This window comes from Xiphias gladius, chromosome 6 (assembly GCF_016859285.1).
Source record: "Xiphias gladius isolate SHS-SW01 ecotype Sanya breed wild chromosome 6, ASM1685928v1, whole genome shotgun sequence".
Classification (NCBI taxonomy): Eukaryota; Metazoa; Chordata; class Actinopteri; order Istiophoriformes; family Xiphiidae; genus Xiphias; species Xiphias gladius.
This window is the reverse complement of record NC_053405.1, coordinates 9459763-9472637: the sequence shown is the minus strand read 5'-3', so window position 1 is coordinate 9472637 and position 12875 is coordinate 9459763. Positions and strand designations below refer to the sequence as shown.

The following is a 12875-nucleotide window of genomic DNA, read 5'->3' as shown; positions in this document are numbered from 1 at the left end:
GTGTTTATTCATGTACGCTAGTCCAGTTGGGAAAGAGTCCTCATCCTTGAAGCTTTTTTGTCTGGAAAAAGTGAAACATGAAATAACACCAATAATGCTGAACATCACTGAAATACTCACACTTTCCTGTGTCAGGGTCTTGTAAGCGGCCAAAATTGTTTTCTTTTTGTCTCTCTTAACTGCTCATCATCTGTGACAAGCGGTAATTCTTGGCTGCTGGACAGATTTTCTCCCTGGTTCTTTTCACTCGTGATGAATTTATTTCAGCACAGTAAAACACAGCCTACAAAAACTGAGACAGGAAGGCTAACCAAACACTTTATGTGCTGAATGACTTTTAACAGACACGGTAAACAGACTTGGAAGACTCTCGCTGTTCTAGTAACATTAAGGCTGCAAACAACCCATAATTCATCACTGGTGTTAAAGCAGTACTCTATCCAAGAAGAATATCTGGTGTTACACATACATGTCTCAAACGAAGGACAAACCCCACTTATCAAACATAATTTCCAGATAAAACATAGTTGTATATTTTGGCCTACATGGTATTTTGTCAACAACTATGACTCCTATTGTGGGCACCCACAAGAAACAGATTATGAATACACAGGTGTAACTAGAAAATATGCTCAATAAAGCTCAGAACTCTGCCAAGGCCAATTTCAAACACACATAACCTCCTGGGCTGAGGTAACCGTTAGGGCTGCAAATGATGATTATTTCATTTTTGATGAGCTGCTGATTATTTGCTCAATGAATCGATTAATTGTTTAGTCTGTAAAATAGTGAAAAATGGACATCATCATTTTCTTTTAAATAGCTGGTTTTTGTTTGACCAACAGCCAAAAACTCCATATTTAGTTTACAATAATGAAATGTAATGTACTGATAAAATGGTCAAATCTTCACATTGGGGAAACAGTAGGCGTTGAAATTTTGTGGATTTTTGATTATTCAGATAGTTGACAATTCATCTTCTGTCGATCAACTTATGATTGAGGCTCTAGTATTAAAAAAAATTATAATTGCTAACAGATACTGTACATTAATAAACACTTAAAATGTCTTTACAACTGCAAACAACTACATTATAGTGTGTTTATTATGTTTATTGCTTTCAATGCGACGTGGGGGGGAGGGGTTAAAGTTAAGTGGTAGCCAGATTCATGCACATGTTTGTCTCCCAGGTCCTTATATTTAACACTGTACATGAAGACACTGAGACTGTGGTGTGTGTGTGAGTGTGAGTGTGTGTGAGAGAGAAAGTGTGAGAGAGAGAGAGAGAGAGAGAAACACTGTTTCCGATGAGGCATCTCTGTTGTCTGAACATCTGAAAACATATGTTCCATTGAGTTTCCCCCTGTACTTCCTCGCACTGAAAGCTGAGCCTTGACCTTCTACCAACAGCCCTCCCTCCCCCTTTCCTTCCCACTGAAGCTCCCTCACTCCATCCCTCCTCTTCTCCATCCCTCCTCCTCCTCCTCCCTTATTCCCATATTGGCGTGCATGAAAGGGCTCGACTGCTCGTGGCCAGAGCAGTGGAGGATCACTCCTGAATTGCCTTCTAAGTGGTGGGTAGGGTAGGGTAGGGTAGGTTGGGGGTTTTAAAAAAAAAAAAAAAAAAAAAAAAAAAGCCGTGAAAAAGTAGCCATACTTATCTCCCAGAATCCAAAAATAAGAAAAATGAAATAGGGGCCACGCTTTTTTACATTTTATTTTTCTACAAGTGCATTTTGTGTATTTATTCCCAGACTGCGGTTAAGATAACCTGTGAGCTATGAATGTATATCGCTTTTACTTTTCTACGGCTAGCAACAGCCCCACTCTAGTGCCTTTTTCTGCGACTTGCAGTGTGAGGGGGGGTATGCGCTCTGTTAGCCATTGACACACAGATTGAACACCCCCGCCCCCCGCCCGCCCAGAAAAAAAACCCTCGGGGAAACAAGCGTTAAGTGGGATGCCTGAATATCCAGTATTGTCTTAACGGCTTTTATCCTTGCTTCTCCTTTTTCGGTGTCTTTGTAGGCTGTTGTCCTTTTATCAGTGATATTTCTGTTAATCAAGCCCTCTAGAAATTTTGAGACGACTATTTTTTTTCATTGATGGTGGTCATGTTTTTATGTTCTTGCTTTCTGAGATTAGATTCAGTGTTCTTAAGAGGAAGCGTCAGGTGACTGTGTGGTAGTTACTTGCATTAATTAGCTCTAGTAACAGTTGCTTTCAGTGGTGTTGTGTGTTTTGTGAGACGGTTGTCATTGAATAGGGTCAGGGTTCCCTCTTCAAGCGTTTTGAAGTATTTGAACTAATGGTGGAGCGTTTGATACCAAGTTAGCAGCACTTGAGCAGTGTAAACAAAGGACATGTAGGCAGAAATATAAGCTAAGCAAAGCACTCCATGTGTTTTCTTTCCCTAAATATTTAAAATGTATTCCTCAGGGGCCTGCAGCATGAAGCAAGAATAGTGGGTTAGATAGAAAACTTAAACCCAGGCTGACTGGTCTCATAAAGCTGGCTCACTTTAACCAAGTTAGATATCTGAACCCAGAGAAGCATCAGTTTAGAGGATTAGATCAAAACCTATAAAGGACTAGTAAGAATGAGCACAAACCAACACGTTCACACATTGGTAGATTCACTTGTTTTTACATGCTAACTACTGTTTGTACCAAAACCAGTTACCCACTCTCTTTTTTTTTCTTTTTTTTAATGTTTAGAGAGACAGTAGAGAGTACAGCCTGACCAATATAAGATTTTTTTTTTTGTATTAGTCAGTTAATATCAGGCAATTATATATTGCCTGATCATATGAACTCATTAACCTCATAGTTATGAATCAGGACCTACACTACTTGAAAGAAGTGGTAGTGGTAGCGAAATCAGGATCAGTAAAAATCAGTGTTTTTCTGCTGTTATTTCAGTGTGGCACAACAATATCACTCGACATCAACATTTCAGATTTTCTGCTGCTCATTTTCAGGTTGTAGCTACATGTTGTGAAAATGTATTAGGCTAGCTTAATTAATGTTAATGTTAATTTAGTAACTACCACCAAAAACTAGTATTTCCGGGTTATCGCTCAACAACAGGTGATCACTGATCTAAATGGAATCTTTGAGTTGTAGTTATTTATAACTTTAGTTACATGCAAAAGATGAGAGCTAAAGTGAGTGAGATTTAATAAGAGGTCCGAAAGGATTGTAATTTGACATGAGGAGTTGATAAAATGCTGATCGTCAGCATCTTAACCCCAAAGAACGGGGGCGCCCGAGATTTGCCCGCTCTTTAAAAGTCCTTCTAGCATCTTATACAAAGCAAATGGCCATAGGTATCAATGATTAATAACAATTATAGTTGATGAATTTGCACCAAAATAGTTTGATTGGTACAGTGTAGTCTGGTTTGCATTAATGATCCTTTACTGCAGCTCAGAAGAACATTTAGGGACATTTAGGATCACAGTTATCTTATAGACTCAAAATGTCTGTGATCATACATTAAAATAGATCCTCGCTGTACTATCTTTATTAAAAATCAATGTCCACACTGAAAATTAGCTACTAATAAATTTTAGAGTGTGGTTTCCACTGCGTAGTCCATTATTTTTAATATCAGGACACATGAGACTGCATTGTCACAGGCTGCAGAGATGCAACGATTAGTCAATTGATCGATTTATCTGATTCGAAAGAAAAGTAATCGGCAACTTTTTTTTATAACAGATCAGTCGCTTCAGTCATATTTCAAGCAAAAATACCCCAAATTCTCTGGTTCTAGCTTCTCAAATGAAAGGATTTGCTGCTTATCTCGGTCTCAAGTGATAGTTAACTGATAATCTTTGGACTGTTGCTTGGTCAAAACAAGCATGTTGAAGATGTCAGCTTGGGCTCTGGGAAATTGTCTGGGGCTTTTAAAAAAAAAAAATGTAATTTAAATTTTTTTAAATTTTTTTTTTTTTGCCATTTTTGAGACCAATTGATTTAATAAAGAGAATAATCAGCGTATTAATCAATAATGAAAATAGTCATTAGTTGCAGCCCCAGTTTTGACAGTTGATGTGGTATGTGATTGGCTTCGTGTTGCATTTCTTTAATGTAAAATAAATTGTGGGTTAACAGAGTCAGAAACCAGCTTTGTGAGACTGGTCTCCAGGATTACCAGTGTTAGGTTTTGTGAAGCCAGAAAGCTCAAAGAAAGCCAGAGTGAGGTGAACTTGCTTTGTGCTTCAGGCCCCTGGTGTGTTAGTTCCTGTGGCCCCTTTAGGCTTCACACAAACACACACAGAAACACACACACACACACACACCAACCCACTGTGGTACAGACCTTCACTGAACGATTCTCTCCCTGCCTCAATCCCCTCCTCTTCAGTTTTCTTCCTGCCGACAGTGTTTTTATTCTGACGCTTCGATAGCTTTAATACTTCACTCTCCTCTTCTGTTGCCTGCCTGGCTAAGCAACATGTACACACACCCTCTGCCCTGACTGTAAACGAGTGCAGAAAATAACAAAAAAGAGAACCTGGATCCCTGCCGCCTTATTTGCCCTGCAGTGAACCCCCCCCCCCCCCTCCTGTCCTCACATCTTCCCTTTCATTTGCTCTAGGTGTGCCTCTGGCAACAGAACTTCAGCCCTTGATTACTGAATGAACTTTGCAACTGTGTGAGTGACGTTTGTGCGTCTGCGAGTGTGTTTGTCAGCGATAGAGAGAATTTCAAAAAAAAAACAACCAACTTTTCCCCCCTGTCCTCTTCTCTCTGCATCGATGTGGGAACTTTTTAAGTCCTAGTTCATGAACTCTGACCTTTGACCAGGAACTCATTCAGTCCCTTGTGGTGGTGGAGAGGGGGAATTACATGGGGACTCGAGAGAAGACCCACTGTCTACCCACAGTCAATGTTTTATTTATGGACCTCTGCACTTTTGGCTGTGATGACTTCAGTACTTAAGTAGTTACCTGAACTGTATTTTTAAGGATTTTATACAATATTTACATGCAATACAATATGAATTGATTTTTTTTTTTTTCTTTGCCAACCTTTTTTTTTATTTTTTATTTTTTATTTTTTTTATTTTTTATTTAATTGTCTTTATTTTGGCATGTTTGGTCACTATTATTCACAAACATGCCCATTGAATCTATTTTAGGCGTAAAATGTTGTTATGGGGATGTTCCCTGTATGTTTTTGTATATCATGATTCTGATGACAGCTGAACACCAAGAAGCAGGTGTTGGAAAATGTTTGCTGGATGAGCTAAACTTTATCACCCTCTGCTTCCAGTACAAATAACTGGACCAGAACGAGGACATGAGGAGTCCACACTTCGGTTCAGGGAACTGAAAACTGTTGAGCTAAAATTTTTATTTTCTGTGTCATGTCCAGTTATGATTTGAGTGTTTGTTTGTTTTTTTTTCCTACTCATTAATAGAAGTCTGTACCCAAACAAAAAAGTGTCATCTTAGCATAGTTTTATTGTGTTATGATAACGTGAGCCTGAAGAAACACATCAATAGGAAACAATAGAGTTGCAAAGTTGTGCAGAGCTGTTTTGAGCCATTCATGTTTCCCACAGAGAACGTTATGTGACTCACAGTTGGAACACTTTCACAGCTTGGATCTGCATGAAACTGAAAGCTGAAGTCATGCCCTCCCGTCCAGGCTAGCCCTGTTCCATTGGCTTCTGGAACTCACTGCAATCTCTCATTTAGCCTTTCTTTCATCAGTCTTTCTGAAAAATGGAAATGTATTCCTGGAGTTTACTCTTCATATTGTACTGCAGTAGCTATAAGAAATTTAAACCTTTTGTAATTTTAACAAAGTTAAACAGCGATTATTTTTTGAGCGCAGGAAAAACCACTGCTCTCATTACATGCTCTCATGGACTCCTTTCTTCTGTTGAGCTGTGACGTTTATCCCACAAATGTCTAGGACTGATGCTAAATGGGAAAGGTTGCCAAACACCCAAACAAAAAAAAATATTAATAAACAATGGTAACTACGTCTAAACATATGAAGTGAGCCACACGATATACTGTCGGTTCCAAGGCTGGATTTGTGGCGTAGTTAAAAATGTCATTGGGATTTTGAACGAAGTTTTCTTACAGCCGGAACAAAACCCAGACGTTCAAGTTCCATTTAGGTTCTCTATTACCAACTGCGTTAGAAAATAGTAACTACAACTCCCAAGAGGCGTTTTCTTAAAATTCTGCAGATTAAATCGGTTCACTTTTCATTTCTTTGTCACTAACTATGTTGCCACGTTTTGTTAACAATTGTGACAACGAATTGTTTTGAATTCGCTGCCGTTCTGGCTTGCAACTCTGACTGGCTGCTTCTTCAGAGCCATCCACTATGTCAAAATGATGGATAAAACGTGACTTCTCAGAAACAAAGTCAAAATAATTGAAAATGGTATTCATATCATAAACCTATATGACAGATTATCCAGAAGAGTCCTGTGTTTTCTATGTTTAGCAACTTTGAGGATGTTAATGAAAGTAAAAATTGAAAATGGCAATGCCGAATGGAGAAAAACAGTCCTTCCACTTTGCAACTCTATGAGCAGGTCTGTGGGAGTGGAGCATTTCAGCTGCGACTATATTATATATAATAAGTGTATAATACAGCAAAAGTAGAATATCTACTGTGTGGATCTTAAGAGGACGAGGAAAAAGCAGAAGTACAGAGCAAATGGTTCGTTGCAAAATATGTGGAGGGGGTTGGGGGGGGCATGTGCGGATGGGGTGTTTCCTGTGTCAGTGGTCGTCATAATGTGTCTGTGACAAGGGGACAGGGTTGCCTGTATTTATAAAGGTTGGACTTCTTTTTTTTTTTTTTTTTTTTTTTTAAACTAGGGAGTGGGGGGTTGGGGATGTGTCCATATATGTGGTCAAAACTACAAACGACGGGCAGAACAAATGAACTGGATGGCAGAAGAACAATTTGGTATTTTTAAAAGTAAAAACTTGGCATTACAATGCCACCATGTGGCCATATGATGCAAGTTGTTAACAAGGACAAAACATGTTATTTTAATGTTATTTTTTATTTTGAAATCATATTATTAATAAAGTCATTAAGTACTGTTGTCCCAGTGTGTCCCAATCCTTGACCGTTGCGTGACCCGGTCGTAGCTGTGTGTGGAGGGTTCATGGGATGGTCAGTGCAGTCTGCAGGGTTAAAAGGACAAGCAGTGGGCCGGGCAATAATGCTCATGATGCATTGACCATCTATCGAGGAAATGTCACCACAGGGAGGGACGTTTATTGGCAGAGGCAGATCAATAAATTGTACTCTGTGACTCGGCTCTGCACAGGGCTTTTTCACGGCAGACGATTTGACATGTCAAAGTAGCAAAAGGTTTAAATAATGAAATTAATGACGGCTGAATTCCATTTAGCTGCTTCAGTTTCAGCAGCAGTGGAAGATGTATTGCTTAACTAAGGCCACAATGTGCAAAATAATTTTTTAAAGACAAAAATGCCCAAAATTCAGTGTTTTCTAGTTCTCAAATGTGAATATTTGCAGATTTTATTAGCCTCCGGTGAATGGAAGAAATTAATGTCTTTGGGTTTTAGACTGTTTTAGACTGTCAGATGTTACATTGGCCTCTGTGGAAATATGAGGGTTTTGGTTTTTTTTTTTTTTTTTACAATTTTATGACATTTCATAGGCAAGAGAATCCGTTAACTGAGTAAGGTATCACCAGATTTGTAGGTAATGAAAATAATTTCAGTTGCTGCCTCAATGATAGATGATAAAAGATTTTTTTTTTTTCCAATATTAATCCTAGTTTTCATGTTAGCATATCCTAAATTTCCAAACAACCAAAATTTGATCAGTTTGGTGACATCTTGACCACTACTGATTAGCCTAAAATCTCAACATAGAGTAAAATACGCATAAATTCATTGAGAATTTTTTCTCAATTGTTACTTTATTGGAAAAGGCAGATGCAGGGGACAACATACTTTTTTTTTTTTTGCCTTACTATGGGCCAAAAATGGCTGAACACACCTGTCTTTAAAGAAGCGCCAACGTCCTGTTGAGACATTTTGACTTGTGACAGCAGGAGCAGCACAGATGCAACTGATAACATAAATGGAGGCTCCCTTTTCACACAAGTTTGACAGTCAAAATATTTGCTGCGAAAAAGACCTGTAGGTCTTTAAATACTGTATCTGGTGGTAGAAAACGCAAGGACACCCAGCAGTCATTTTAGCGGGTAAGTGGCTTGACAGAAAAAAAAAAGTATGAACTATTATAACTCTATTATAATGCAATAAAAACGGTCAACTACTGGAGTTGCCTGCGTGTTGGCTCCGTTCTTTGTTCTGTTCTGTGGCTCTAGTTCTGTGGTAGCGCTGTATTGCAATAAAAGACAAGTTTTTATCAATTAATTTTTATATCGTAATCAAACAGACAAAATGGACTTTGTCATTAGGTTCCGTTTAAGGTTTAGGAAAGGGTTTAAACCTGTGCTGTCAATTTTTTCGAGGAACAAAAGTGTAATGAAGATAAAAAAAAAATTTCAGACCGGAAAACAAACTCAGCGGGGAAACGGTTCTGTGGGTGGACTGTGTCATCAGATCGCCCTACGTCAGACGCCCTACGTCCCGACGCTCTACGCGACAGACGTAGCGCGTCGGGACGGAAATGAGCGCGACGACCGATCGTCTTGTCATAAGCGGACGACGACTGCCCTCCTGACTTGTTGGGTCCGGGCTCTCTGTTTTCAGGCTTCTCCGAACACAAGAGGGCCAGTATCAACGCTTCCGTCGCCACCGTTTCTTCATATTGTTCCCTCAAGTGGGGCCCGAGCACCTACGTGCGTGGCGAGGCCGTGCAGTTCGGGAAAAGAAGGCAAGCTGGGACCGGTCAGGGACCCACTTCTTGTCTGTCACGTCTCAAGACCAAGTCACGACAGGAATTGAGGGCTCTATAATCTGACCCAGTGACTATTTTATCAGACAAAAATATTCGTGTAGTCCAGCGTTTCCCAAACTTTTTTTTTCCGTCAGATGAACCCGTACCCCTTCATCAACAGTGCCATATTTCAACCATTATCCATTCTAACTTTCGGCTATTTCAACCGTTTGTCCATTACTATTTCTCTATTACTTCGAGCTAACTATTTTAATCATCCATCATTACTTATAGCTACGTGTTTTTTAGATATTTCTTCATTGCTTTTAGCTAACTATGCACTCAATCCATTACTTTTGACAATTTATTTGAACTGTTCATTACTCCAATTACTTTAGGCTGACTCGGTCAACCTCTGCTTGTGTGTGTGTGTGTGTGTGGGGGGGGGGGGTTGTTTGTTTGTTTTTTTAAAAATTCAAGTCATAATTTTTTTATTATTATTATTTTAGCTGCTCCTCAATATTTCCCTGTTGATAGTGATTAATTGTACAACAAATGTAGAAATGTGAACAACAGTGGAAACACCCCAGAACACAATGTAGATCACAGTGACCCCAATAATAGTCTAACAACCCAGATAAAATGATGACAATGAGAATTTCTCTGCCACAGAGCAGGCTGCTTAGCCTTCAGACAGCCTACTCCAGTGCGCTGTCTCCTCTCCGAGGATGTTAATAACTTAGAATCACTTTAAAGCTGCTTCGCTTGGGCGTTAAATCTAAACTCTTGATACACACACACAAAAAAAATACGGAAACGTCCACAGATCTTAGAAATCAGAACTTGCTTTCCTCGTCATTGCAGTAATCCAGTGATTGTCTGTGCGTGCGTGGGTACATTGCAAACAGGAGCCACCAATGGCTAATTTGTCTTATTTTTATTTAGTTATTTTAGTGCCATTTTTGCCAAAATATAAACAAATATAGGCCTCAAAAATTGGGCTTTACTGAATCTGCAGCAACACTATACCTACTGTTTACATCCACTTAAGGTGAGGCTATTAGCTACCAAATTGTGACAAATAATAGGAGTATTACAATGTTGTTGAGGATCAAGCTAGAGCCACTTAAAACTATATCAGTTATAATAATCCAATGTACTGCAATAACTCCTTCTGCTGGAGAACTTTTACTTTTGATATTTACATTTAATAATACTGTAATTTTACTGTGCAACACTTTGCCATTCCATGCATTTATGTGTACATTTAACCTTTACTGTACCATTTCCTTTTTTTTTTTTTTTTAATCCACAGTTGCAATATGCCTTGTTTTTTAAACCTGGACATTTACGTTAAATAGGCTGCCAGACACTTACAAGAAAGAAACACATCAGCGTAATTGTTTATTCCTTTACTGATCACACAGACATTCACATTTCTGTAGACAGAAACAGGCCTGCTTTGCTTATCTCCAGCAGTGTGATGCATATTTCCATCTTTCGACATCTTGACATTTTTTTTTTAAACAAAAACAGCTCTTTAGGGTCAGGTAAATCATTTTCCGGCGTCTGGGGTCTTGTTAGCTCTCAATGAACTGTTTGAGGATGGGCTTTCACAGAGTGACAATATTTCAACAACACAGTCCCCAATAATTACAAAGTACATTGAAGTAAGTCATTTTGTACTTTTCAGATACCAAACCCTTATGTTACAGGCTGTCAAACTGTTCCAACTTCTCATTTATGTATGTAGCTGAAAGAAATCAAAATGGCAAGAAACTCACTCACCCAGGCACACCGAATCACCGTCATTTCCTTAATTAAGTTTATACACATGCCGACGTTGCTGCTTTGCTTACCCTGAACTTTAATTGCGTTGAGTGAACGATAACCATCAAACTCATCATTTTAAACCATCGGTGCTACAAATACCTGTGATATGCTTATATACAGTTACTTCATATACCTGTACATGAATCAGCTCTTTGGAGGACAGTAACCTCTCTTGGCCTTCCTTCAGTCTGTCTAAAATGTCTTCAAGTAGGCCAAAGACGTGGTCACTGTGTTAAAACCTTGGGCATTTGAACATTTATATATTTGATGCATAAGGTATGGCAACAGACCATTAAGGGAAGTTTAATGCAGCTGATATATTTGCCTTTTTCCATAAACCTATCATCTAATTTATGTACATTTTCCATTCCTGTTACACTTCATCAGCGTGCGAGTGCAAAAAAAAAATTTGAAATCCCCTGGCTGAAAGATCAATGAAAACAAGCGAGAGGATGCAGATGATGTAGGCAAAAGATATTTACAATATATAATCCACAAAATCACAGCGGGGTCTACACACAGGAGGACTGCTTAGAAAACATTTCCACAGGACCAGGCAGGTGTGTAGGCTGTAATGAGTCGGCACACACAGCAGTTTGACTTTACAACGACAAAAAGCAAAATATATGGCTTAAATGACAAGTTTTTACAGCATGAAAAAAACCATTTGGATGCTTAGTTGTGAGATAAATTTCAATTCATGTCTACAACTGCATCTGCCTGTCAGAGGAAAAACTCTGACTTTTTGAACTCGTGCAAAAAGATGATTTTCTTTAAGTCCAGGCAGACAAAACAAAGACTAGAGAAAAAAAACCAATGAGTACATGTAAAAGGCCAATAAACATTTGATATGGTTGCTGAATTTCCTATTATTTTAGCATTTTCTAGAAATGTTTCTTCATTTGAAGCTCTTTTGGCCCATGTAAACTTTGGCAAACTGAAAATAAATACAGAAAAACATGTTTAAAAACACATAACTCCTTCAAAACATCCTGTAACTTTTTTTTTTTTTTTTTTAAATCAAATTTTACAAGCACAATAAACTCTTCTTACATACAGCTGCTGCCACTTCATCCATTGGATATTACTGCTCATCCCAGTAATACAAATAAATAGTTGAATTTAGCTTATTGAATCTTCAAAAATCAAAGCTCTTTTAGAATGGCTTCTTCTCAATTCTCTTTGTACAACAACCACAAATGTAAACAAAGACAGAACGACCAAAACTTAAGGCAATCAAAACATTTATACAAGAGGGAGGGGAAAAAAAAGGAAAAAAAAAGGGGGAAAAAAAAAAAAGGCGAGAGGGAGAGGTTGCATGAATGAGGTGGAGTGTGTCTGCAAGTAACAGACAGTCTGGATATCTCTGCAGGAGGAGCAGGAGCTCTATTTGGGAGGCAGCGGGTTGTCGGGAGTCGTCGGAGTCGCCAGCTCCTTATAAAAGTTCTCAATCTGCTCCTTGTACATCTTCACCACCACCGGACGCTTCAGCTTCATGGTAGGACCTGTGGAACAAGCAAAGAATCCACACCATTAAGCACTTGCTTTTTGTATTTGTTTAACCACCGAAACAAACCCGGCTAAGCAACATATCGCCGCCGCTGCTCCCCTTTTACCTTGACTGCACTTTAAGGCTAAAACCTGTGTTGTCTGGATTAAAAAAAGCAAAAAAAACAAGACATGGTCTCTAAACCTAATTGGTGTGCCCTTAGAAGCTGTCGTTTTGAGCTGCATTCATGTCATATCAGTGTTTTTGTAATTAGGAGTTTCCACTGAGTTCACGTCAATGTCCAAGTCGTAATTTTATTACTGGGAAACAGCACCGATATCTGACTTGGTGCTTACTATGGAACAAACACAGATGCGTTACATTAGCCAAAGTCCATCGTTCAATGTAATTAAAGGCAGTTTAATAGATACAATCTTTCCCCTTTCTGCCATTTATCCCATACAACATGAATATGGTCAAAGTCTCAACCCAGTAACTGTGTCCTGTAGAAATCTAAACGCCACTAGGGGTCATCGTGTCTGACGCTTAACTTGCAGATCTGACCCCGTATTTTTTCTTTTTTTAAACTGCTAAAAGTAGGATTTTGGACATGAGTGAAAAATGAAAGTAAAAATCTTATAAAAATATCATTGGTCGTGAATCAATAAATGAAGCAAAATGCATAA

The 12875-nt window shown here is 38.7% G+C and overlaps 1 protein-coding gene across 4 annotated transcripts in view; it reads right to left on the bottom strand.

Moving 5' to 3' along the window:
• Positions 1–10381: 10381 nt before the first annotated feature.
• The window catches only part of acsbg2 (acyl-CoA synthetase bubblegum family member 2), a 29021-nt gene continuing 26527 nt past the window's right edge, over positions 10382–12875 (bottom strand). For all 4 annotated transcript variants that reach the window (XM_040128577.1, XM_040128575.1, XM_040128573.1 and 1 more), the window contains exon 15: positions 10382–12205. In XM_040128577.1, coding sequence (XP_039984511.1) covers positions 12087–12205 — 119 coding nt within the window. In that variant the 3' untranslated portion in view covers positions 10382–12086. The remainder of the gene's footprint in view (positions 12206–12875) is intronic.